This window comes from Indicator indicator, chromosome 23 (assembly GCF_027791375.1).
Source record: "Indicator indicator isolate 239-I01 chromosome 23, UM_Iind_1.1, whole genome shotgun sequence".
Taxonomy (NCBI): Eukaryota; Metazoa; Chordata; class Aves; order Piciformes; family Indicatoridae; genus Indicator; species Indicator indicator.
The window spans coordinates 2935666-2962552 of NC_072032.1; the positions used below are offsets into that span (position 1 = coordinate 2935666).

General features: G+C 42.3%; 1 protein-coding gene across 6 annotated transcripts in view; it reads right to left on the reverse strand.

Annotated features, from left to right (window-relative positions):
• Positions 1–26887, reverse strand: part of CTNNA2 (catenin alpha 2) — a 546312-nt gene that overhangs the window by 345036 nt on the left and 174389 nt on the right. For 2 of the 6 annotated variants that reach the window (XM_054391623.1, XM_054391622.1), the window contains exon 7: positions 1084–1102. The exons of the other annotated variants lie outside the window; for them this stretch is intronic. In XM_054391623.1, coding sequence (XP_054247598.1) covers positions 1084–1102 — 19 coding nt within the window. The remainder of the gene's footprint in view (positions 1–1083; positions 1103–26887) is intronic. 6 annotated transcript variants of the gene reach the window in all.

The window sequence follows — 26887 nt, forward strand, 5'->3', positions numbered from 1 at the left end:
TGCTTTCATCTGTGCATGGAGGTTGCTGCTTAGCAGGACTGGCATCTGGCATCTTCAGGAACCAATGCATTGCTTCAAAAATAATTTAAAGAAGTCTCATAAGCCAAGTTTCTCTGGATGAAGAAACTTCTTCCCTGACAGCGTTCTTAAGCATGTGAACAGGATACCCAGGGAGGTGGTTGAAACCAGAAAAAAGACAGAGAGATGGTGTTGAGGGAGATGGTTTACTGTCCATGGTGGCATTGGGCCAACCAAGGCTAGTCTATGATTCTTTCTAAAAGAGGCAGAGATGTGGTGCTGAGGGACATGGTTTAGCAGCAGGCTTGGTAGAGTTAGAGAATGCTTGGACTCAATGATCTTAAAGGTCTGTTCCAAACAAAACAATTCATTTTAGAATGAATCATAGAATAGCCTTGCTTTCTTCTCTTTCCTCCATCCACATTCTCCCTCTGCCAAAGCACTTAGCACTGAGCTGCCCAGCAGAAGGGACATTCCACACCGGTACAGCACTGCTGCAGTGGATCAGTGACACCAGACTGCACCATGCAATGTTCACAGGAGTTCCACTCAAGGTACAGAGGGACCCTGTTCCCAGTTCTGCCATTTGCCTTTGCCTGATGCTTTACAAGCCATTCCACCTTTCTGTCCTTCAGTTTTCCATCTAAAATTGAGTTATTCATACTCAATCATTTTAGAACCAGAAGTCTACAGCTGAAATGAGACACTTTGCTCTTTTTCACTGCTGACCTCTCAGATTTTATGATTTATTTGGGTCTCACTCTTCATTATGAGTTGGTTGGTGGAGTAGGAGGGAGCTTGGGAGCATGCTGAGCCTTCAAGGGATGTACTCCATCTCCAAGATCCAGGAATCTCAAGGAGTTCACATGGTGAACTCAATCAATTTGACTTTAGCAAATACATTTAAGCTTTATGATGCTGCAGGCAGCCATCAAATAGTTGTTTGCTTGTTTCTTTCTTTCTATTTTTTTTTCTTTTCAATAATACATGTACTGAATCAATAAAATACCATCTCTTGCTGCATATTCCACACAGCTCTCACCTAGCAATTGATTTATAATGAACTCCAGTGTCCCCAGCTGCACTTGGTTCTTAACAGCCATTCCCACCTAATCCTCACCATCTGCACATCGGAGATTAGACATGATCCCTGCTGGACCTTGCAGTGTACAAACCTCCAGCTCAGTGGTTCTGACAAATTTCTCTCATCAGTCAAACCACATCCCATGGACCAAAGCTTGCTTGACAGCATGAGAGAGACTCAGCTGAGTCAGAGAAATGCATTAATATTACTTTGCAATTAGTCAGTTCCTGGGAGAAGGATACTCTTCAATTACCCATCAACTCTTAACAGATAGATATTACAGGTTTTCCAGGGATTTTCAAACTGAATACACTCAGGTTCAGTGTCTGCTTATTACTGCTTTAACACAGGGCCTGCCTTCTTATTATACTAGGTTAGGAAATTAAAAGAGAATTTTGATTGTTCAGAAAAATCTGGGTACAAAGTGTTTACAAATCACAGAATCATAGATTCATAGAATGGTTAGGGTTGGAAGGGACCTTAAAGATCGCCTAGTTCCAACCCTCCTGTCATAGGCAGGGACACCTTCCACTAGCCCAGGTTGCTCAAGGCCCTTTCCAACCTGGCCTTGAACACCTTGAGCATCCACAGCTTCCTCGGGCAACCTGTTCCAGTGTCTCACCGCCCTCACTAGAAAGAATTTCTTCCTAACCACCAATCTAAATCTCCCCTCTTCCAGCTCAAATCTACTGTCCCTTGTCCTGTCACTACAAGCCCTTGTCAAAAGTCTCTCTCCAGCTTTCTTGTAGCCCCCTTCAGGTACTGGGAGGCTGCTCTAAGATCTCCCTGGAGCCTTCTCCAGGCTGAACAGCCCCAACTCTCCCAGCCTGTCCCCATAGGGAAGGTTCTCCAGCCCTCTGATCATCTTCCTGACCCCCACTCTTTTCCTCTCTAAAAACAAGAAATAGGAAATACCAGTTTTGTCCTACTATATTTTTTTTGTTACTCTCCAAATAATGAATAGCATTAAACAAGAGAGAAGTTGTAATTTCTCTGCTGGAATAAAAAGCATCTCTATTTTCTGGACAGCAATGAGCATGGTTGTCTTTCATTGTTATCCATTGAAGTATGTGAATAATAGGTATTAATGATGGCACTTCTGCTAATTTCCCAACCCTGGAACACCATGCAGCAACATCACCTCAACAGCAGTGTACAACAACATGCAAGCACTGCAAACACAGATCATTCAGCTAGCTGCAGCAGGGAACAGATCAGCTGTATTTGCACTTCTCAGTACCAAAGGCTCTTTGGAACAAAATTAGCCTTCAGAAAGAATAGGTCAAAAGAGTCAGTGAACACATACAGCTTGGAGAAATGCAATGCAAAGTCTGCAATAATATACCCTGTAATTACATTTTATTGCCTCCAGTAATTTTTTTTTCCCCCAAGGATTTCCTCACCTCTAAAATTTAGAAAACAATTGTCTGACTCATCAGTTTCTTGAAGATAAAAAATCATTCCTAGGAAGATGAAATATGGATGTCATCTACTAGACAGAGTAATGCTCTTGTAGGAGTAACCATAAGAAAGCAATGAGCATTTGCACAAAAAATTCCTGGTTCATAGATCTGAAGTTTGATGGGAATTGTTGTAACACATGGGAGTTGTATTATTCTTGAACCTACACAAAATGGGTCAATTCATGATCTTCACAAAGTGCATCTGTTCAGTTCCTTTACTCTAATGTGTAAGCTAAGGTATACGAAGCTGGACTCTATTACTCACATCCCAGCTGAGTAAAACTTTCTGGCAGCTTCAGCCCTGTATTTCTGCAAGCCAAGGTAGAAATGGGTTCATGAAATGTATCTGTACTCAGATTGTACAATAAGCAGCAGTCTGTTGAAAGCCAAGGAACTGTTCCTGAGATATCAAGAAAAAATACTTGGCCTTAACTATTTCTTCAGGAACATCTCAAGGGCATGAGGCAGATGGAGAAGGGACCTAGAAATAGGGTCAGAAAGTAGGACAACTGGATGGCTAAAGTGAGTGGTAGCAGGAAGGTACCAGTGGGCAATGTGAAGTGAAGATGACAGGCTTCCTGTTGGGATGCCAGCATATGATAGTGCCACTAAATGTTCACCATAATGAGGAGTCGCAAGGGAGTGTCCTTATGCAAACCTCTCATTTCCTCCTGACTGCTCAGCCTTGAAACCCCAACAGCCCTTACCAATGGGGGTGTGTGTATGTGTATTCAGTGTAATTACCCATGTGCACTTCAACCCACTCACCACTTTTCATATGGGGTTATGCACATGCCTTAAAAATTCATGAAGCCCAGCAAGACACCCATAATTAGACTGCTAAGGTTTATTATTTCTGGTTTACCTTTGTTACAGTGACCCAGTGAGATGAAGTGCATTATCTAAGTACATGAATCTCTAAATTATGGTGGGAACACAGTCCAAGCGCCCTGATTCCCAGGCAAAGGATTATTTAAACTCTGAAGACTCTCTGCATGGACATTAAACAACTTTGTCCACCTTAGATTTGAATCTGTCCTTTTCTGGATGGAAACATTGCTTCTGCAGTTGGCTATTAACAGTAATAGTTGTGAAGCTTTTCCTTAAAAATTAAATCAGTCTGACACCTTTATGAACTTCCTCTCATGCTCTTAATTTCATGTGCTTGCTTTGAGATGACTTTCAGCAACACTGAGTCCATTTGCATTCATCTTTGAGAGATGTGGGGCCACTGCCTTTACCCAGCCACTAATTAATGGAAATGTTTTTGCAGGTTGACAAATACGTTAGATAAATAACATTTTCTTTCTTCTAGCTGTCCGATCAGTTTAGACAGGAGCACATACAGGTATTGAGGCATCATCTGGTTATTTTTTAACCTTCAGCTCTCCAGCACTTTGTAGAAAGCAATGAGATTTTAGGGGAGGTTTCTTCTTTTAGATCACATATAAAGGCTAATTAAAGTACTGAAACACAACCCTGAGGTGACTACCCTGATTCTATGATTCTATTCTGTCATTTTGCCAGGCTATTTCTAATGATCACAGATTAAAATATGGATAAAAACATTTTTATAGAGAAAAACCTATAGGTAATGTAAATTGCAAGACTACAGAGGAGCTAAAAGACCAAAGCAGCAGTTCCTTTACTCCTAATGAAAAGAAGCCACATAATAGCCTACAGGTAAATCCACTAATAAAAGATAATGACCTCTTGACCTCAAATCCCATTTCCTTGCTCTTTAATTGCCAAACCCCAGAACAACTGCAATTTCAGATCATCTGCATCCAGCTTCTCATAAAATTTCTCTGTATGGGTGAGCTCTAACTTGTCCTCATGACAGAGACCATCACAGCACACATCAGCTTCCCTTTGCTGTCTGTTTGAGAACTTGAAGGCAAACAAGACAGCTCTCTTTTGAGGCTTGAAATCCCTCACTATTGATCCATGGAACACGAATGGATTTCATGGTTGGTTTGTTCCACAAAAATAGTAACTAGATCCTATTAAAGTGCCACCTTTAAAAGGAAAAACAAAACACAACAATGTGAGACAAACCTCTGTGGGCAATCAGGTTCTGCTGATGCTCTTAGGGAAAGGTCAAGCTTGTCAGCTTTCACTTCAGAAGAGTTAAAGTAAGAGATTCTTCAACAGCCCCACAACACTGATGGATTTGTCTCAGCTCTTGGCCAGCCCTGGGCACCAAGCAGACTCTTCAGAGGATGTAGAAAAGCCCTCTGCTTTTTGGGAATCTGCTGTGTTATCTTCAAACTGCACTTTGACTGAGCTCTTCTGATTTTCCCTTCTTGGCCTCTACAATCTTCCCACTGCACAAACCTGCCCTGGCCCTTTATGTTGCTATTTTAGCTTCCCCAGCCTTCTGCCAGGCAGGTGATGGCTCAGTGACTTGTTGGCCTGTCTCAGTATTTCTTGCACAGAGACCCAATATGAGAGAAGGTACCATCATCAATCACTCCAGAAAGAGAAACATGAATTTGTACACTAAGCAGCTATATCAGCAAACAGTTTTGTGTCAGGTTTTTTTTACCATTTACTATAAACCAGCCTTGACTTTTCCTGCTGCCAAAGCAGTAGACACTCCATAAGCACTCTGTTGCTCTCCTCTTGCCAGTGTATCTTCCATCATGGCTTACTGTTCTGCTGCAAGAACTCTCCAAACAGCCTGGCTAGAGATGCAAAGAGAGGAAAACTCAACAACAGCCTCCACCAGCAGTAGCAGGAAAGAGAATCTTCTTGACAAAGTGCAAGTACAGCATCACCTTGTCAAACACAACAGATAATGAGCTTGGAATCAGCCTCTAAGCTACTTGAACCAAAGAAGATGAAAGCTGGCCAAACACCAGTTATTTTTTACTAAGTGTTCAAAATCTGTCAGTCACACAGGAACCTTTGGATAGATGATAACCTTTTCCTACTCCTAAAAATGACAGGTAAAAAAAAAAAATCAGGAAAGAAGGATTTTGTTTACTCAGCTGTGAGTTGAAAGGAACTGCCTGGAAGTCCTCTAGTTTCTCTACTGATCTAAAGAGCCCTTTGGAAAGGCTCCAAAATCATCTGCAGACAACTTGAGTTGTCAACCTGCTCAGCTACCTGCTTCCCCAGACTCCTGCTCCACTTCTGACCCCAGAAGAGGGAAGTGAGGTACATGGCAGACAAAAACATCAGAAAAAACAATGATTGAATGTGGAAAATATCTCAAATTCAGATAACAAATATTTAATTATCATTAAACTAAAATAATCAATCATGAGAAAAGTCTGATCATAATTATGCTTGACTCTTCATAATGAGCCACTTAGCAATGAAGAAACGATTGAGTCCTGGAAGATATGCTTCACTTGGAATAGTGTGGTGGGTTGACCCTGGATGGAAGCTAGTTGCCCAGCAAAGCTCTTCTATCAGTCCCCTCATCAGCTGGACAGGGGTGGAGATAAGGACAGGAAGACATCACCCACCTGTTGTCATCATGTGCTTCTAAAATCATGGAATCATAGAATTGTTTCTGTTGGAAATCACCTCCAGGATCATTGACTCCAACCATCAACTGAAGCTCACCATGCCCATTAACCCATGCCCTGAAGTGACATGGCCACATGTTTAATGAACACCTCCAGGGATGGTGACTCTGCCCTCACACCTGCCCCCACCCCCAAAACCATTTCCACGCATCCAAACTCCCCCTCAAAACATTCCACACAATTATTTCTAATTCTTACTTAGCTACCAACTTCTACCTGATTTAGTGACTAAGTATCTTTGTGGACAGGTGTCCAAATTCCTCTACCATGGATTGCTTAAGGAAATCCATGTGAAATCTTTGCCTCTCTTTCCCTGGTATGCTTGACTGCAGCAATAACATTTCCATGGCACAGCTATGATCATCCTCCCATCATCACTAATGAGCACCTTGCTTTAGGAAAGATATCAAGTGGAGAAAGTGCACAAGATAAACATACCTGGAGGTGAAAAGAAGCTGGCTGAGAGATAGTGACAAGTGGATAGAAAAATTAAAACTAGGCAGTTGGTTGGCTTTCTGTCTGGTGAGGGGGGAAATGAAGATAATAAAGAGAATACTGAAATTACCTTCTTTATGACAAAAAACAGGGGGAAGTGGGTTTAGGTTGGATTTACATTTAGCAGAAAGTTCTTTACTATGAGGTTGGTGGAACACTGGAACAGGTTGCCCAGGGAGCTGGTGGAGGTCCCATCCCTGGAGACGTTCAAGGGCAAACTTGATGTGACCCTGAGCAACCTGATAGATGTCCCAGGTGACTGCAGGAAGGGTTGGACAGGATGACCTTTGAGGGTCCCTTCTGACCCAAAGCATTCTTGTGCTTCTGTGATCTTACAACTCTACTAAGAGAACAAATGTGAGTAAATAATCCTGAAAGCAGACAACTGTAGCAGAGATGTTTTAATTACTGTTGTACTGTGGTGTGTGCCTCAGGCTACACCAAAACCAAAGGGCAGATCCCAGCCTGATACTCAGTCAGTCAATTTTCTTACACACAAGAAGTTATTAAGGTAATCAAGAATATCCTGCAACTGTAATTTAAGAGAACAGTTACATACCACAGTCAAGTCCTTTATGGTAGCACGTTAAACTTGTTTTCTGCTTCATTGGGTGTCCATGAATTAAAGATTTTCTTCCACAGTGTTGGTCTCTTCTCTTTTCTCTCAAGTAACTAGCAATAGGACAAGTGGATATGGCCTCAAGTTGTGCCAGCAGAGATTTAGGTTGGAGATTAGGAAAAATTTCTTTCCTACAAGAGTGGTCAGGCATTGAAACAGGCTGCCCAGGGAGGTGGTGGAGTCTCCATTCCTGGAGGTGTTCAGAAAATATGTAGAGATGGCACTTTGGGACAGGTTTTGGTGGTATTGGGCTGATGGTTAGACTTGATGATCTCAGAGGTCTTTTTCAACAGTAATGTTTCTATGATTAAAAACAAGCCAGAGGATTTACCCTTAGGAATGAGCTCTTTACCATGAGGGTGGTGGAACACTGGAACAGGTTGCCCAGGGAAGCTGCTGAGGCCCCATCCCTGGAGATATTCAAGGTGAGGCTTAGCAGGGCTCTGGGCAACCTGATCTAATTGAGGATGTCCCTGCTGACTGTGAGGGGAGGGCTTGGACTGGATGACATTTGGAGGTTCCTTCCAACCCAAACCATTCTATGATTCTGTGATTCTGGGAGACAGCAATAAGGGTTGGTTGTTGTTGTTTTTTTTTTTTCCCCAAAACCAGACCTTCATCACATACAAATATATTACAGATTTTGTTTATAAGCCTTAACACATTGTGGCATGAGATACATTTAAAAGCCAAACATTCAACATGTCTTGTGGGACAGAAAGAAGCCAAACTCAAATCTTCAGGATTTAGGTGAGGGTTTAGAAATCCACAGTTCTGCCTCAGAGATTTTCACCTCCTGTTGGTATTGATAGACTTGTAGAGTCATAGACTGGTTTGAACTGGAAAGGACCCTTAAAGGTCATCTAGTCCAACTCCCTTGCAGTCAGCAGGGACATCTGCAACTAGAGCAGGTTGCTCAGAGCCCCAAACAACCTGCCCTGCATTGGTGCAAGGCATGGTGCATCTCTCATTTCTCTGGGCAACCTGAGTCAGGGTCTCAACACCCTTGCTGTAAAAATTTTCTTCCTTCTATCTGGTCTAAATCTCCCTCTTTTAGTGTAAACCATCATCACTTGTCCTACAGGTAAGCCCCCTTTAAGTACTGAAAGGCCACCAGAAGGTCTCCCTGAAGTCTTCTCTTCACTAGGCTGAACAAACCCAACTCCCTCAGCCTGGCCTCATAGCAGAGGGCTTCCAGCCCTCTCATCATTGCTGTGGCGTCTCGTGGCCCCACTCCAACAGGTCCATGTCTGAGGACTCCAGAGCTGGCTGCAATGCTCCAGGTGGGTGAATCACAAGACCCCAATTTGGTCCATGAATGAGATTAGGAAGGCCATCAGATTTCTGCATTTTCTTAGTGTGTTTGATCAGTGGTGTCATCATTTCACATCCTTTGGCCTGACAGCATTGCCTGCTGCAATTGCAGCAAGGACAATGTGACTTCCCAGAACACAAATCTCACCATGTGGAAAGGTTACAGGTAGAGCTGTGGATTCACCTCTTGCTTGCTGACTCTCTCACATGACTTTTTCTTTTTGAAGAAGGGAATGCATTGTAAAATCCACCCAGCTGGAGCAGGTCAAGGAGATACAAACACATTCGTATGCAAAGCTGCTAAACTCCTAAATCTCTGTAATACAGGATTGAAGCCCTGGCATTTCTTTGTCACTGCCTGAATGAATCCACATCTGTGCACTGGCTCTTTCCTGTACTTCATTTCCTGATGTCAATAACAATGCAGCCTGTGCTAATAGGTGACAACTGAGCTTGCAGTTTTCAGGGAGGAATTAAGTTATGACTGCTCTACATTTGCTCCTCAAAGGCAAAACCCTAAATATGATACCACACAATATTAGTCCATGGGATCTACCCTACGTTTAAAAGTATTCAGCACCAAAATATCCCTTCCCTTTCTCTTCTAAAACCAAGTAATTTTTTTAAAGTTTCATGATCAAAAAATAGCAAAAAGAATTGGGCAGGGGGTCAGCCTGGAGAAGAAAAGGCTCAGGGGAGACCTTATTGCTCTCTACAACTACCTTGAAGGGAAGTTGTAGCCAGGTGGGGTTTGGTCTCTTCTCCCAGGCAACCAGTGACAGAAGGAGAGGACACTGCACCTGGAGAGGTTTGGGCTAGATGTGAGGAAGAAATTCTTCACAGAAAGAGAGATTGACCTTTGGAATGTGCTGCCTGGGGAGGTGATGGAGTCATTGTCCCTGGAAGTGTTTAAAATCAGACTGGATGAGGCACTGAGTGCCATGGTTTAGTTGATTAGATGGTGTTGAGTGATAGGTTGGACTTGATGATCTCAAAGGTCTTTTCCAACCTGGTCAATTCTGTGATTCTGTGATTCAAGGCTAAAGATGAGCGAAGAGAGACTTTTTGTGTGCTGTGTCTCAGGAATGAGTAGTTTTCCCTGACTTCCTCAAATCATGCATTTTTATCATTTATTTAGTTCAAACTCAACATCTGATGCATGGCTGCCTTTGATTCAAGACACTCAGAGTGACAAGAAAAAAGTTTACTGTTAAAGATTAATCATGTTCCTCTGTTCCCACTCTCCTTCTGCTCTTAGATTTGGGAGGATGCACTCAACTGTAGCTTTATTTTCACATGATGAAAAAAAGCTGGTTTAGATTCCACTTATTAATGACTTATTCTTCCATAATCCTTAGTCCACAGACACAGACACAGACATTCTGCATGCAATAAACATTCATCTCATTCATTGCTTTGTACTTAACTAACACATGGTAATTGCCTTCAGAAAGTCCTTCTGTTTACCCAGGATTCTAAAATATATACTTTGTCTTTTTCTTTTTTGTTCTTAGAAGCTTAGAATCATAAAGGCAGGAAAAGACCTCTAAGATCATCAAGTGCAACATCAACCCCAAAGCACAAGGCCCACTAAGCTATGTCTCAAAGTGCCATGCCTACATGTTTTTTGAACACCTCCAGAAATGGTGACTCCACCACCTCCCTGGGCAGCCTGTTCCAATCCCTGACCACTCTTGCAGCAAAGAAATTTTTCCTAATGTTCAACTTAAACCTCCCCTGGCACCATTTCAGGCCATTTCCTCTTGTTCTATCACCTGCTATTAGGGAGAAGAGACCAACCCCCACCTCATTCCTACCTCCTCTCAGGAAGTTGAAGAGAGCAATGAAGTCTCCCCTCAGCCTTCTTTTCTCCAGACTAAACAGCCCCCCTTCCCTCAGCTGCTCCTCACCAGCCCTGTTCTCCAGACCCTTCACCAGCTTTTGTTGCCCTTCTCCGGACACACTTCAGCACTTCAATGTCACTCTTATGTGTGGTGCCCAAAGCTGAACACAGTAAGACCTTTAAGATGTCCTTATGGTTATTAACTACCAATATACACAGAATCACAGAAAACATCCACTTGGAAGAGACCTCAAAGATCATCCAGTCCAACCTTCCACACAGTTTAGGATTAATTCTAAACCATGTCCCTAAGTGCCAGGAGCACACACTGCTTAAACACCTCCAGGGATGGTGACTCCACCACTACCTTGGGCAGACCATTTACTATCACTTGGCAAAATTCTTACTCCTACCTTCCTGCTTTTGCAGCTTAGCATTGCTCTTTATCTTTTCTCTGCTGTTTTGAGGCACAGCTCCACGCCTCACCTGTAACAAAATACAGGTGCTGTACATCCTTCTCGAGCACCCACAGGTCCTAACACCCACCTATGACATTTTCCTTTCTACCACACATGAGTTTCTCCTTCACTCTTGACACAAAGCCTCAGTGGGAAGCCTGCTATAGCAGGAGCAGAGGACCTGCCCTTCCCAAAGTGACCACGTTCATCAAACCACGCTCAGTAATAACCCCCAATTTCTTTCTTGCTTTTTTTTCCCTGCTCAAAATATCTTCTGTATTTCTTACCCAAAGCTTCACAAAGCTATATTTTCACAGTAAGTAGCAATACTTCCCACATGATTCCCATCAACGTCTCCAGAATTCTAGCTTTTATTTTAAATTATATTAAAAAGAGGTTCTGTCATTTACAGTTGCAAAGATAACTGCTGAAACATGAAAGCAAGAACATCAATGCCATAGCTGCCTCCTAAGCCTGACAGCTGCCATGCCTCTGCTGCTGCTCAGAAGAAGCCAAGCAGCCAGAGTGAAATTAAAATAAAATTAAAACAAAACACAAAAGCAATTTTCCTCACATTTTTAGATTACCTCCTCCCTGCTTGCTGTTGCTTCTAATGAACCTGCAAGCAAACCCCTTTCTATGCTGCTTAACAGGGCATTCTCTGATGATTAAAGGAGACAATTAGGAAGGACTGGAATTGAAAAGCGTTCCTCTTTCTGAAAGGGTCCTGCACAAAGGAAAAGAGAGAAAACCAAGGGATCAGAGGGGAGGGACAGCAGGTTGCCTAGCTCCACCTTTATGTTCTCTTTGCTATTGTAATGCCTTTTATCACAGAATCACAGAATTGTTTTGGTTGGAACAGACCTTTAAGATCATTGAGTCCAACCATTCTCTAACTCTACCAAGCCTGCTGCTAAACCATGTCCCTCAGCATCACATCTCTGCCTCTTTAAGCACCTCCAGGGAGGTGTTATCCTTTCAGGACTTTCACCAGCAGGAGCCCTTTGCCTCACACATTGTTTTTCAGCTGCAGGCAGTCAGCAGGAACCCCTGACCGGAAGGAGACAAAGCCATTTGTGCAACCCCTGCACAGGGCACCACAGTCACCTCTCGTCCTGGTGAAGGATGTAACAGCTGTGACATTAAGTGGCAGATCTCTCTTCCATAACACAATCTGCCCCACTCAGAAAATGGTACCTCATCTGAATCCAAGCCTTAAAATCCAATTCTAAAAACATTTATTTCAGCAAACTCCCCTCACATTCCCCTTCAACACAGAGGTAATCAAGCACTTTGCTGCTGATGGGTTTTACCTGATTAAATTACTACTGGGAGGATCAATAAACATATTGGTGAGCTGAGAGTGGTGAAATAGTGCAACACAGTAGAAATACCACAATCTTGGGTCAGCAAAATCTTGGCAGTCAAGGGATCAGTACAGAACTAGAATGAACTGGGATGATTAAGGAGCCTGTACCCTATGAGGAGAGGCTGAGAGCCCTGGGGCTGTTCAGTCTGCAGAAGAGAAGACTGAGAGGGTATTTAATAAATGTTTATAAATATCTGAGGGTTGGGGGTCAAGAGGAAGGGGACAGACTCTGCTCAGTTGCACCCTGAGATAGGACAAGGGGCAATGGATATAAAATACACCACAGGAGGTTCCACCTCAACATGAAGAGGAACTTCTTCACTGTGAGGATCCCAGAGCACTGGAACTGGCTGCCCAGAGAGGTTGTGGAGTCTCCTGCTCTGGAGACTTTCAAGACCCATCTGGATGTGTTCCTGTGTGACCTGTGCTGGATTCTATGGTCCTGCTCTGGCAGGGGGGTTGGACTTGATGATCTTCCAAGGTCCCTTCCAACCCTAACATCCTATGATCCTATGAAAAGTAATCCTTTTTTTATTGTCAATTATTTCCAAATGTGTAAATAAGAAAAGTAAATTACATTTCTTTCCCATAAATTAAATACTGGATGTGTAGTTTGTCTTTCTCTTCTTTGTTCTTAGAATCATAGAATCACTAAGGATGGAAAAGATCTCTATGATCATCAAGTCCAACCTGCTGCCCAACTGGATACTAAATACTGGATACCCCTTGTCACCAGCAGTTACCCAGTTTAGTGGGCTCTAAAATGAAAGGAGCAAATATAACAGTGAAGAATGCAGTCCTTCTGTAAAGAAGGAACAAACTTTGTTTCTTACAGTGGCATGGAAACTGGGCAACCCCCAGTTGTACAGCTACAGTAGCAATTACATCAGACCTACATAGTGAGTTCCTGCGCTGTGATTCATAGAAACATTGAATGGCTTAGGTTGGAAGGGACCTTAGAGATCATCTAGTCCAACCACCCTGCCATGGGAAAGGACACCTCTCAGCTAGACTAGGTTGCTCAGGGCCTCATCCAACCTGGCCTTCAACACCTCCAGGAAGGGGGCATCTACAACCTCCCTGGGCAACCTGTTCCAGAGTCTCACCACCCTCCTACTGAAGAACTTCCAAAGACCCAGTCTAACTACTCTCCGTCATCTTGCAACCATTCCCCCTTGGCCTGTCACCAGACACCCTCATAAAAAGTCCCTCTGCAGCCTTCCTGTAGGATTCCTTCTGGTACTGGAAGGCAGCTCTAAGTTCCCTTTGGAGTATTCTCATCTCCAGGCTGAACACCCCCAGCTCCCTCAGCCTAGCCTCACAGCAGAGGTGCTCCAGCCCTTGGATCATCTTTGTGGCCCTCCTCTGGACTCACTCCAGCAGCTCTGTGTCCTTCTTCTGCTGGGGACACCAGAACTGGAGGCAGTATTCGATGTTTGATCTCACCAGAGCAGAGTCAAGGGGCAGAATCCCTTCTCTTGCCCTGCTGCCCACAATCCTCTTGCTGCAGCCCAGCACACAGCTGCCTGCTGGGCTGCATGAGGACACTGCTGACTTATGGTGAGCTCCTCATCAACCAACCCCCCCAAGGCTTTCTTCAGACCCACTTTGCACCCAGCCTGGATTTGTGCCTGGGGTTGGCCTGACCCATATGCAGGATGCTGCACTTCGACTTGTTGAACCTCTCGCAGCTGGCACTGGCCCACTTCCCAGGCCTGTCCTGAAGTGAGCCCATTTGACTGATCTTTCCATGGACACTGCATTCCAAACTGAAGGATGATATTTTTATGGACTGCTTTAATTCCTTTACAGCACATTAAAACAGTCAGTCTTTTAGCCATTTGAATCTTGCTTAGCACAAGTGGTTGAACTTGAAATTGATTGACTTACATGGTCCATGGAAGATGTCATTAAGAACTGCTCTACTGGATTTGGGTTTGGTTTAGTTGTTTTTTTTTTTTTTAACCTCTAATGTCCTTAATTATTAGTGTCCCTCTATCATTTGTGGTCCACTGGTTTTCAGATTCTCCACATCTTTCACCTTACCTGCTTAAAGAGTTACAGGAGCCATACCATAATATTCCAGATACATTCACTATTATCAGCAGGCCCTGCATTAGTCAAGGGGCTGCATTCTGAGTCTGGGTGGTTACACAAATACCCAAGGTTAAGCTGAATAATGACCTGGGCCAAAACTATCACATACACAAGACAGTCACTTTTGAGACACACTCTGCTCATACTCCATGCAATGCCTTTTCATTTACACTAATTTAGTTGTGCTTCCTTTATGAAAAGATGGCCTCTGAAAACAATTTTGTTTATGCTTCTGAGACCTACAGCATTAATTCAGGAACACAAGTTACCCACCTGACTTCCAGTAACAGAAGGGCATGGGACATTCCCAGGTTATTAGTTTTCCTAAGTTTACCTTGAACAACTCCAGGGCTGTTAGATTTTAATCTGTGATCTGCAAAAAGCTGATCTTCTTTCTGCCAAATTCAAAACAGCAGAATGACAAGCAGGACTTGCCTTCACAATGGAAAAGGAAAAAAAAAAAATCCCATTAAAATTAGCCCCATTCTCCTAGCCCAGCCCTGCCTTTTACCTCTCTGTGTGCTAAAACAGTAACTCCTCCTGCTGAAACAGCCAAGGACAGTTGGTTTGGATGCTGTGTACAATATGACCTGACATTATGCCAGGGAACGTTGAGATTGGATACTAGAAAAAAAAAAAATCTTTATTCAAAGGGTGGTCAGGCACTGGAATAGGTTTCCCAGGGAAGTGATAGATTCATTGTCCCTGTAGGTGTTCAAGAATTGTGTAGAAATGGAACTCTGGGACATGGTTTAATGGCCATGGTGGTCTTAGGTTGACTAAATGGTCTTAGAGGTCTTTTCCAACCAAAACAATTATATGATTCTAAGAAGAAAATTGCATGAAAAAAGCACTGAAGAAATAGTTTTCTATTCATTAGCTATTGCCCATTGTTTGGTGGAAGACCTGGACAAGGTCTTCCACCAAACGTCCTCCCTCTAGTTGGTACTTCCCAGCTGGACATCAAAAAGTAAATTCTTCTCTCTTGTCTCAGTATTAAATAAGCCAGACCCATGAGAGCAGCCCCACACCAACAGTAGTGCTCTTAACCTCACCACCATTGCCTCCAACATCCAAAGGGAGCAGTTGGCACATGTAAGTGGACCTGGAGGGAGTGAAATACCTGTAGAAGGAAGTAAACAGAGCTGAAGGAGCAGCCAAACTTAAAATATATGCTTTGAAGTTCTCAAGGTGACTGACACCCAGAGAAGTTCAGGTTAAAAAGGCTATGGTAGAAGTGTCCATAATATTTTCAACCTTCTGTTGATGCTACATCAATCAATATGCCCTCAAATATTACCTCCATAATCAATATACCCCACCTCACAATATCTATTCAGGAAAGAAAGCAACAAATCCAAAACAGAAAGAGGAAATTGAAGGAAAAGGAGGAAACAGTAGAGATAGGAGCCCAAACCTCTCCCTGCTTACTGAGTTAAAGCATTTATATGAAAATATACATTACATATTTTGAGTAGAAAAATGTTAAGGGTTCATTTCCTGCAATATGGACCCAACTCAAAGGAGTTTGAAGCCAGATGGAGGTTGGTCTCTTCTCCCAAGTAACAAGTGATGAGATGAGAGGAAATGGCCTCAATTTGTACCAAGGTAGGTTGAGGTTGGTCATTAGGAAAAATTTCTTCCCCCAAAGAGTTGTCAAGCCCTGGGAAGAAGTGGTGGAGTTCCATCCCTGGAGGACTTAAGAGCTGTGCAGATGTGGTGCTGAGGGTCATGGTTTAGCAGAGGTCCTGGCAGTGCTGGATTCATGGTTGGAGTCAATGACCTTAAAGTTCTTTTCCAACCTAAATGATTGAACTACCAAGATAAAACACAACTTGTTGTGATGGTTCTTACCAACAGGATTCTGTTGAAAATGCTAATTCATGTAGGTTTAAATAGCCTGTGGGACTGTGTTAATCTCACCACCTTCCTCTCATGATCTTTTGAAGAAAACCATCCAACAAGGTATCAAGAAGCTCAGAGCTCCCAGACCACAGTAACTGGTGGAACTGATATGCTCCCCAACTTTTTGGGAGTCAAGAAGCCAAGGTGGTGCAGGTGCTGGAATGAGTTTGGGCTGTTTTTTAAGTGTCTTTCAAAATAAATCTGGTAGGTACAGAACACTAGGCACTGAACATCAAGCTGGTGGGAAGTCCTGCATTTTCTTCGGTGGATGCAATAAAAGCTGGCACAGCAAGAAGCCTGTTTCAGCAAAGACTATGTGGATATCTCCCAGCTTCACCAGTGAGCACAAACAGCTTAGCTTCAGCACCTAAGAATATGTTCTTTTCTTTCCTGGCCATGCTCTCATAAAATCCTGATTACTGCAGGAGATCAGTTTAGCACCTTCAGTGGAGAATTAAGGGGCACAGCTCACATCAGCTTTAATACAAAAAAAACCCCAGAAATACAATAAGAAAACAGAGAATTCAGTATTGTAAACTCCTTATAACCTTCAACACACAGAAAGCAGGGTCAAACAGGTCTGAAAATTATCAGACTTTTTCTCATTGCACTTCTCCTTTTGACTTTTTAAGTTCATTATGACTTGTTTGTGATGCTGCTTGATAACCCAATGATGAATCACAGAATGGTAGGGGTTGGAGGGGACCTCTGAAGATCAGAGTCCAACCTCCTTGCAAAGGTAGGTTCACCTAAAGAAGGTGACACAGGAACATGTCCAGGTGGGTTTGGGATGTCCTCAGAGATGGAGACTCTACCTGGGCAACCTGCTCCAGTGCTCCATCACCCTCACTGTGAAGAACTTTCTCCTCATGTTTAGATGGAGCTTTTTATGTTGCAGTTTCTGCCTGTTATCCCTTGTCCTGTCACTGGGCACCACTGGAAAAACACTGGTCCCAAACCAAAAGACTCCACTGACTCAAGCATAAGAAAAAAAATACCCCAAACCAAACTAAACCAACAACAACTATGTGAATATGTGAAAAGCAATAAAAAGAGTAAAGATATTCAAAAGCACTTTATATGGCACAGCTCTCTATTTTTATGATCTATGCGTTTCAATAAAGGTTTATTTTCTACCCCAGAAAAGCTGAGACAACAGTAAACTTGAAACTTCAGGAAAACCAAATCAGAATATGCTTAAACTTTCGAAAGACGACATTAAGTCAGCGTGAATGTATGTCTCTGTTTTGAAAAACACAGGTATGGAACCACCTGGGAAATAAAGTACTGAAAACACTGGTTTATGCAATCCTGACACAAATTTGGATTTACTTACCCCAAAATGTAAGAATAACAGTTGCCAGTTAACCACAACTGCTCCAAACCATAGAATAGTAGGGGTTGGAAGGGACCTCCAGAGATCATCGAGTCCAACCTCCCTGACAGAGCAGGACTGCTTGGGGTAGGTCACACAGGAACACATCCAGGTGGGTTTTGAAAGTCTCCAGAGAAGGAGACTCCACAACCTCTCTGAGCAGCCTGCTCCAGGGCTCCAGCACTCCCCCAATAAAAAAAGTTCTTTCTCATGTTGAGATGGAATTTCCTGTGATTGAGTTTAAGTGCATTGCCCCTTGTCCACTGGGTATCACAAAAAAGAGCCTGGTTCCATCCTCCTGACAGTCCCCCATCAGGTATTCATAGACATTGATGAGGTCCCCTCTCAGGCTTCTCTTCCCCAGGCTAAACACGTCCAGGTCTCTCAGTCTTTCCTCATAAGAGAGATGCTCCAGTCCCTTAATCAGCCTCAGACCTTCCACTGGATACTCTCCAGTATATCCCTGTCCCTCTTGAACTGGGGAGCCCAGAACTGGACACAATACTCCAGATGTGTGGTCTAACTAGGGCTGAGTAGAGGGGCAGGAGAACCTCCCTTGACCTCCTGCTCACACTTTTCTGAACACACCCAAGTATACCATTGGCTTTCATGGCCACCAAGGCACATTGCTGTCCCACGGATAACTAATTATCAACCAGGACTCTATATACAGGTTTTTAATATCTGCACAAGGAAGCACTGGAAATAAAACTTGTCCCCTAACTTTTTAACAAATGCAGCTTTATTTTCAGTCTCATCATACTTTACAAGCTGTGATTTAGCACAGGCTGGGAAAGCATTCTAGGGAAACATCACTCCACACTTGTTCTATGGATATATTTTCTTCCTAGGCACCTCCTGTTGCCTCTGCTGTTCTGTGTTCTCACAAAGTCCTAGGAATCTTATTAGAAGATGTTTTCCAAAGAAGCTGTGTAATTCATTGGGCAGACTGAATTATAGCACAAAAAAACCCATTCCAGAGTCTAGTGCTGTAGGCTTCTATCAGAGCTGGGAATATACAGGCAGAAGATTCCATGTGCAAAGGCTGCAATATATATAAATATATATATATATATATATTTAGGTCTGGTAAATCAGTACAAGCAGAACAGAATGCATTTTCTATAGGGGAAACAAAAAAAATCAAGACAAAAGTACCACCTGCTCAGTATGGTCATGGAATAGCCAAGTATAGCCCTGAAATTTCTGCATAGTAATGAAGAGAAATCAAAGCTTTCAAACTAAAACACAGAATCACAGAATGGTGAGGTTGGAAGGGATCTCTAAAGATCATCCAGTCCAATCCCCATGCTAAGAATGCCCCAGAGTAAATCACACAGGAACATGTCCTGGAAGGTTTTGAATATCTCCAGAGAAGGAGCCTCAACAACCTCTCTGGGCAGCTCCAGGATTCTGCCACTCCCAAAGGGAAGAAATTTTTCCTTATGTTTATGTAGAAGCAGCTCGTGCCCTTTGCCCCTTGTCCTGTCACTGGACACTACTGACAAGCATCTGGCTCCATCTTGCTGACACTTGCCCTTTAGCTCTTGACCAGCATGAATGAGGTTTCCACCTCAGTCTGCTCTTCTCCAGGCTAAACAGCTTCAGTTTCAGCCTTTTCTTGCAAGAGAGATGTTCCAGTCCTCTCACTATCTTTGCAGCCTCCATTGGACTCTCTCCAGTAGCTCCCTGCCTCTCTTGAGCTGGGGATCCCAGAACTGGACTTGATACTCCAGGTGTGGTTTCACTAAGGCAGAGTATAGGGGGAGGAGAACCTTCCTCCACCTGCTGTCCACACTCCTTTTATGCACCCCAGGAGACCATTGGCCTTCTTGGCCACAAGGGCACACTGCTGCCTCATGGTGAACTTTTCCACCAGGACTCCCAGGTCCTTCTCAACAGAGCTGCTTTCCAGCAGGTCAGCCCCTCTCCTGTACTGGTGCAGGACGTTATTTCTTCCCAGGTGCGGGACTCTACACTTGCCCTTGTTGAATTTCATGAGGTTTCCCTCTGCCCAACTCTCCAGCTGGGCCAGGCCTGACTGAATGGCAGCACAGCCTGATGGGGTGCCTGTCATTCCTCCCATCTTTGTATCATCACCAAACTGTCTGAGAGCACACTCTGCTCCTTCATCCAGGTCCTTGGTGAAGATGTTGAACATGATTGGACCCAGTGCTGACTGCTGGGGAACACCAGGGAAACAAAGCCAACTTTAACGGAGTGCTTTTCTTCTTGTACATTCAATGCCATGTACTATACAGTACTACAACATCAAGAACAAGAACAATAATAATAATAATGATACTACTACTACTACTACTAATAATACTAATAATAAAACATCCATTACAAATTTATATGAAAACAGAGCTTTGCCCCTTCACATCCTCAGTGAAGAGTGGCTAAAGTCTATATTTTATTGCTGGGATTTCCATAATAAATAATCCATATTGAAAAATTAACAAAAGAAGGACAGGAATTGAGCTCAACTACAGTCAGAGCATTGCCTTCAATCTTTAACTTCCAAAGTTTCATTGGACTGTGTCGTAATTGCTCTGTATCTTTCCTGATTATATCTGGTAATAAAAATGTAATTGCTAAGAGATGTGTATTTAGACCATGAGAAAGATATCTCTATATATCTATATCTGAAATGTCTGCTTGTTCATTACTTTTCCTAAATGAAATATTACGTCACAAAGAGTCTAATCTATGACAAACTATTCCCAAGAGGTTTAAAATGTCCCTGGCACAATGTTCATTATAAATGGAAAATTAATGAGGGAACTTGTTTAGAGATTGTCTCCACTTCCCCAGGGGTTTAAGATTAACATTAGAAAAGTTCAGGCAAGTTCATCTTGATCTGCTATGGTCCTTAGCAATAAATCACTCATATTTTCCCAATCTTACTATTAAATTAATCTTTTGGTGGCTTTGTCATGTTTAATATTCCTATAGCATCTCAATGGACTCATACAGTAAACACTTACTGAAGCTCTATCACCCTTACCAGACTATCCTTCATATTTCCTGTTCCCAGTTACTAGGCCTAGGAATGGTTACTCATATTGCTCCTGAGTGGGTCTACAGCTCGTGTGTGAACTGGACATTTAGACAGGCTCAGTATGAACTGTGACATCAACATGCATATACAAATAGAAAAAAACAGAAAGAAAGAAAGAATAAATAAATGGAAGAGTAAACACCTGGTCCAATTTTCACAGTAGAACTAGATGATCCCCAGAGCTCCTTTCCAACCCCCATCATTCTGTGATTCTGTAAGAAAAACACTCATACTGGAGAAGGTGAAGGGTCTGGAGAACAGGGCTGGTGAGGAGCAGCTGAGGAAACTGGGGTTGTTTAGTCTGAAGAAGAGGAGGTTGAGAGAAGACCTCGTCACTCTACAACTCCCTGAAAGGTGGTTGGATTGAGGAGGGGGTCAGACAAGAGGAAATAGCCTCAAGTTGCAACAGGGGGCGCTTAGGTTAGGCATTAGGAAAAATGTTTTCACCAAAAGGATTGTTAAGCCCTGGACCAGGCTGCCCAGGACAGTGATGGAGTCAACATCCATTGAGGAGTAGCTGTGGTGCTGTGGGACATGGTTCAGGGGTGACCTGGCAGTACTGGGTTGATGGTTGGACTGGATGATCTTAGTGATCTTTTCCAACCAAAACTATTTAATGATTCTCTGATTCTACAGGGAAAAGATTGGTAATTTTCCTAGTTTGATCCTAGGTGTTCAAGATGTAGAGATCATGAAGAGATGATCTAGGAAGAGTAACAAGCATAATGGTTTTCTGGTCAAATTACTGGATGGGGAGTTAGAAAGTCTAATTGTACTAAACTGCTGCTTTAGGGGAAATGATTCAGCATGATCTCAACAGACTACAAGAGCTTAAATCTCATTATAGGTAATGGATAACTTCAGACTTCCTAGGAACAATGAGATCTCCCTTCCATTTATTTTGGCTTTTGGTGTAATTGTTGATATCCCAATGGCATCAGGGATTTCCTGTATGCTAGATTCTACCACTACTAGTCCAATTTCAGCTCACTCTTTCATATTTCCAAAGGGATAATGGGCAGAAGAGATCTTCTACTGCAGATCATTTAGAGTCCATAAGAAATTTCAAGTAAATGTACTTTCTCATTGTACTTGGAATATACAGCAAGAAAGAGGGCCAGGCTATATGACTTCTAGCTAGTCCCTTCTCTTATTACACTCAGTCTCATATGGGTATTTCTACGTTTCTCTCTGTTTCTCAGTTAAATTTTCTTGTTATTGCTGAACTGTGCTACTGGGAGGGAATTTTAAACTAGAGCAGAGTAGATTTACATCAGACATTAAGGAGAGGTTCTTTCTTAGGAGGGTGGAGGAACACTGGAATGGGTTGCCCAGAGAAGTCATGGACACCTCATCTGTGAAAGTGTTAAGACCAGGCTGGATGAGGCTTTGAGCAACTAGTGGGAGGTGTCCCTGCCCATGGCAGGGGAGTTGGAACTAGATGATCTTTCAGGTGCCTTCGAATTCAAGCCTTCTATGGCTCTATGATCTCACATCCTCTGCCCAAAATGTGAGATGAAGACTTTTTCCTGCTGTCAGTAAGATGACTTGTGGATATACAAAGGCTGTGGTTTTTGCTTCAGTCATCCAAAGTACTAACCTATTGGCTTGGTGAAAATCAACCATGACAGATATAAAGTCTCATGTTTCCTCCACCAAAAAAAAAAAAAAAAAATTGCAGCTCAAATGACATCATACCTGGAGCTTCTCAATTCAGCACTACTTAAGACTATCAGAAAACAGAGTTCTGTAAATGCAGTTTTCCCTCTTTCATCCACACTAGCAGGAGTTCTTCAAAGCAGAGCAGCACAGTGTTTGCACTGGACATTTCCTTTCTCTTGTTTCAACTCTTATTCCAGAGTGAACTCTGGGAGTTCGGTGAGTTTTTTATGTCCTAATCCCACAAAGGTGTTACAATCGAGCTCATTGTGCATGTGGGAGGTGAAAGAGTAGGGTGCTTGGGTCTGAGTATATTTAAAGAAGAGCTGAGCAGCTTTCTGTTGAAAGGCTCCATGGATAAATGGAGGTTAGGAGAAGAAAATGGCTTATTCACTGAACAAAGTGGTGTGTAATTTATTTTACTTCATTAGATGCTGAATTCTTCAAACACTGCTAGGAATTAGAATGCTTTGAAACTAATTATTGTAAGTACGTTTAATCATAGCTTTGAAGCTACTTTCAACATAGCATGCTCTTTCAGATTAAATTATATCTTCTTCCCATTCCACAGCAACTACCCAGTTCAAGGGCAGGAAAAGAGCAAGCAAAACCTGTTAAATGTTCTAAGTAAACAAAACAATGCCTTTGCTCTGCTTCTATCCTTTGGGTTTTGGGGGTTTCTTGAGAAATACTTCCTTAACTTCCTTTTGCTGTAATTCTGCCACTTCCCCCAGAAACTTCAGTACCATTCTGAAAGCATACAGATGATCCTAACATTAAACAATTATGTTTAATTAGGAAGAAGTTCTTCACAATGAGGGTAGTGAAATACTGGAACAAGTTGCCCAGAAATGTGGTGGAGAACCCATCCCCAGAGACATTCAAGGTCAAACTTGATGGGGACCTGAGCAACCTGATCTAGTTAAAGATGTGTATTAGGAAGAAATTCTTTACAGGGAGGGTGGTGACAAACTGGAACAGGTTGCCCAGGAAGGTCATGGATGTTCCCTCCCTGGAGGTGTTCAAGGCCAGTTTGAACAAGGCCTTGAGCAACCTGGGCTAGTTGAAGGTGTCCCTGTTCATGGCAGGGGATTGGAACTAAACGATCTTCAAGGTCCTTTCCAACCCAAACCATTCTGTGATTCTATGATTCATTCTATGCCCCTGATCACTGCACAGGATTGGACTATATGACATTCAAGGGTGCCTTCCAACCTGATGCATTCTATAATTCTGTTTTATTATATAAATTATAAATAATGCAAGCAGTAAACTAAAATAGCAGGGAGCACAAAGATGAACAGAAATGAACTTGCCAGGTGCATGGAGCCAGAGCAAAGATTAAAGGAATTTAATGTACTCCCTCTCTCACCCTTGCTGTCCTGCACCTACAGTGCTGGTAAGCACCCACATCAAGCTTCTCCTTATCATGATAAATGACTGTGGAAAGGAGCAATTTTGGTTTCAGTCTGCTTCCTGCTTGAAAGCAAATTTTGGTTCAGTGATTCAAGCAATGCAGAGCACTATGAATCTCCTCCCTACACATGAGATTGACTTTGACATCATCTCCAATCTGAACTGGCTGCTTGCAGGGACACAAGCAACTTGAAGTTTTACCAGGCTGATTAAAGAATGCAAATGTAGCCTCACGGAGCTCTGTTGATCTCAATGATTTCCAATCACCCTCCCTAATCTGAACTGTTGAGCGCTGTTCTTCAGTGCTTTACCTGGATTTTAATTAGTTTTGGATGAGCCCTGAATGAGGAGAAATAATGGCTTTAGACTCATCTCTCTGAGTGTATTTTCACTCTTTTCTCTTGTTATGTAAAGCACCAACACAGCAGTGCAGGTATATGGATTACAGTAGATAAATCTCATCATCTCACAACCAACTAGCACAGCACACCCTGAATGTGAGGCTACACCTTGAGTACTGGGTTCAGTTTTGGGCCCCTCTCTACAAAAAAGACTTTGAGGTGCTGGAACACATTCAGAGAAGGGCAATGATGCTGGTGAAGGGTCTAGAGAACAGATCTGGTAAGGAGTAGATGAGGAAACTAGGGTTCTTTAGTTTGGAGAAGAGGAGGCTGAGGGGAGACCTCATTGCTCTCTATTGTTCCCTGAAAGGAGGTTTGAGCCAGGTGGATGTTGGTCTCTTCTACCAAGTAAGAAAGGATAGGACAACAGGAGATGGCCTCAAGTTGCACCACAGAAGCTTTAGGTTGGACATTAGAAGAAAATTCCTGACTGGAAGGGTTCCCAAATACTGAGCTGCCCAGGGAGGTGGTTGAATCCCCATCCCTGGAGGTGTTTGAAAGAGGCAGGGATGTGGTGCTGAGGGACATGGGTTAGCACCAGCTGTAGTAAAGAATGGTTGGACTCCATGATCTTCGAAGTCTGTTTCAACTTCAATAGTTCTGATTCCATGATTCCATGCTGAATAGCAATTTTTGTTCTGTTCTTTCATAGTTTTATTAACTTTCTGTATAGCTTGTAACAATAAATGGTAAAAACACCTTATGGGAGAAATTCCTATATTTTATAGTCTAATACTATACATTTTCCAGTATTCGCATCTCTACAACCTGAGCATTTTATTGCATTTACCTAATGGGTTGGAAAGGTTAACTGGGTAGAGATTTCTTTTTGAGTCTTTTTGCAGACATATCTATATCCATACTGACAACCAGCAAATCCTATATATTCTTGAGGATTTTTTTCTACTAGTAGTAATGATAAAAAGCTCTTCTTAGAGAACTTTGTTAGGAAAAAGATCATGCCTGAGTGGTTTAATTAATAACTTTTATACAGATACACTTGGTGCAAACATCCGTTATGAATGAGGGTAAATGGTTTTGGAAGAAGATCTCAACAGTGAGAAAAAGTAATTGCACATAAAACAAAAGAATATATGTTAATTGTTTGAATTCTGACAGGTTTTCCCTGTGTCTTAAAGTAAGATACAGGAATCACAATTTTGTAAAGGGGAAGGGGGAAAAAAAGGTAAAAAAATAAAAAACAACCCAAAAAAACCCCAACCAAACAAAAACCCCCAAAACTATTTTTGTAATACTTTAGGATTCTGAATTCCCTGAAACTGAAGTTTAATAGCCATTAGTTTATGAGATGCTACAAACTGATACATTAATTTCTCAACCCTTATTAACTGGCATAATAAAATGCAATAGGAAACATCTCTGCCCCAAAAGCCAAAACCAAATTGCTAAATAAAATGTAATTTGATGTCTGTTTGTTGTGGGGCCTATAATTAGGAATATGATTTTAATAAGATTTCAGTTCTTAAGTCTCTGAAACTGCTAAGCCCCAAAGTTGTAACACAGCACTTTTATTGCTTCCATGGTCTGGCTTTGAAGTAGCAGGATAGATGTAACAGGTGCCACACTATACATATCTACATTCCATGGGATTATGATTTATCCTATTTAATTTTTTCATTAATTACACCCTTTTCTTTTTTCCTTTTTTTTCTTTCTTTTTTTTTTTTTTTTTTTTTTTTTTAGATTTTACAAAGCCATCTTCTTGACTGCATCAACTGTAGGTCAATAATTGTCACAACTGTACATTTCTAAACCCCAGTCAGGTTTACCACAAAACAGAATTTAGAAAATTTATGGTTAAACTTAGACATTAATTTTAGAAGCCAGCATGCTGGGGGTTGGAAGGGACTTCTGGAGATATGTAGTCTAACCCCCCTGCTAAAGCAGTGGCACCCACAGCAGGGTGACCAGGATCACAACGTCCAGGTGGGTGTGGACTCTCTCCAGAGAAGGAGACTCCACAACCTCTCTGGGCAGCCTGCTCCAGGGCTCCAGCACCCTCAAAGAAAGTGAGTTTTTCTTAAGTTCAAGTGAAACCTCCTGTGTTCCAGAATGTTTCCATTGCTCCTTGCCCTGTCACTGAGCATCACTAAAAAGAGCCCAGCCTCATCCCCATGACCTCCACTTCTAAGGTATTTAGATATATATAAATGTTTGTTCTTAATTTCGTTTCCCTTCTACTGCCATGCAGGAAAACAGGATGAACTTTCAGGCTAGACTTACTGGAATCTGTCTGTCAAAGAGCTTGCAAACATGCAACCTAAACATTTCTACACTAGATAATGAAACATTGCACACAGTATTGAAATGAAAATGCTATCAATTTAACTATTACCTTTATAAAGCACAGTACTCAGAAACTCAGCAGGAAAATACAACAAAGAGAGTTGTGAGAAATCAGAAGCAGCACAAATATTTGGAGTTTATATTTCCAAAAAGGCTTTACAAAATCTTCTTACTTCAGTATTACAAAAGATGGGATTGTGGGTACAGAATCATAGACTCAGAATAGTTAAGGTCAGAAAAGACCTCTAAGATCAAGTCCAACTGTCAAACTAAGACCACCATGACCACTAAACCATGTCCCCAAGTGCCATGGCCACACGTTTCTTGAACACATTCATGGATGTTGACTCCACTGGGCAGCCTGTTCCAATCCCTGACCTCTCTTGCAGGAAAGAATTTTTTCCTAATCTCCAACCCAAACTTCCCCTGCCACATTTTTCAGGTTGTTTCTTTTCTTTCTA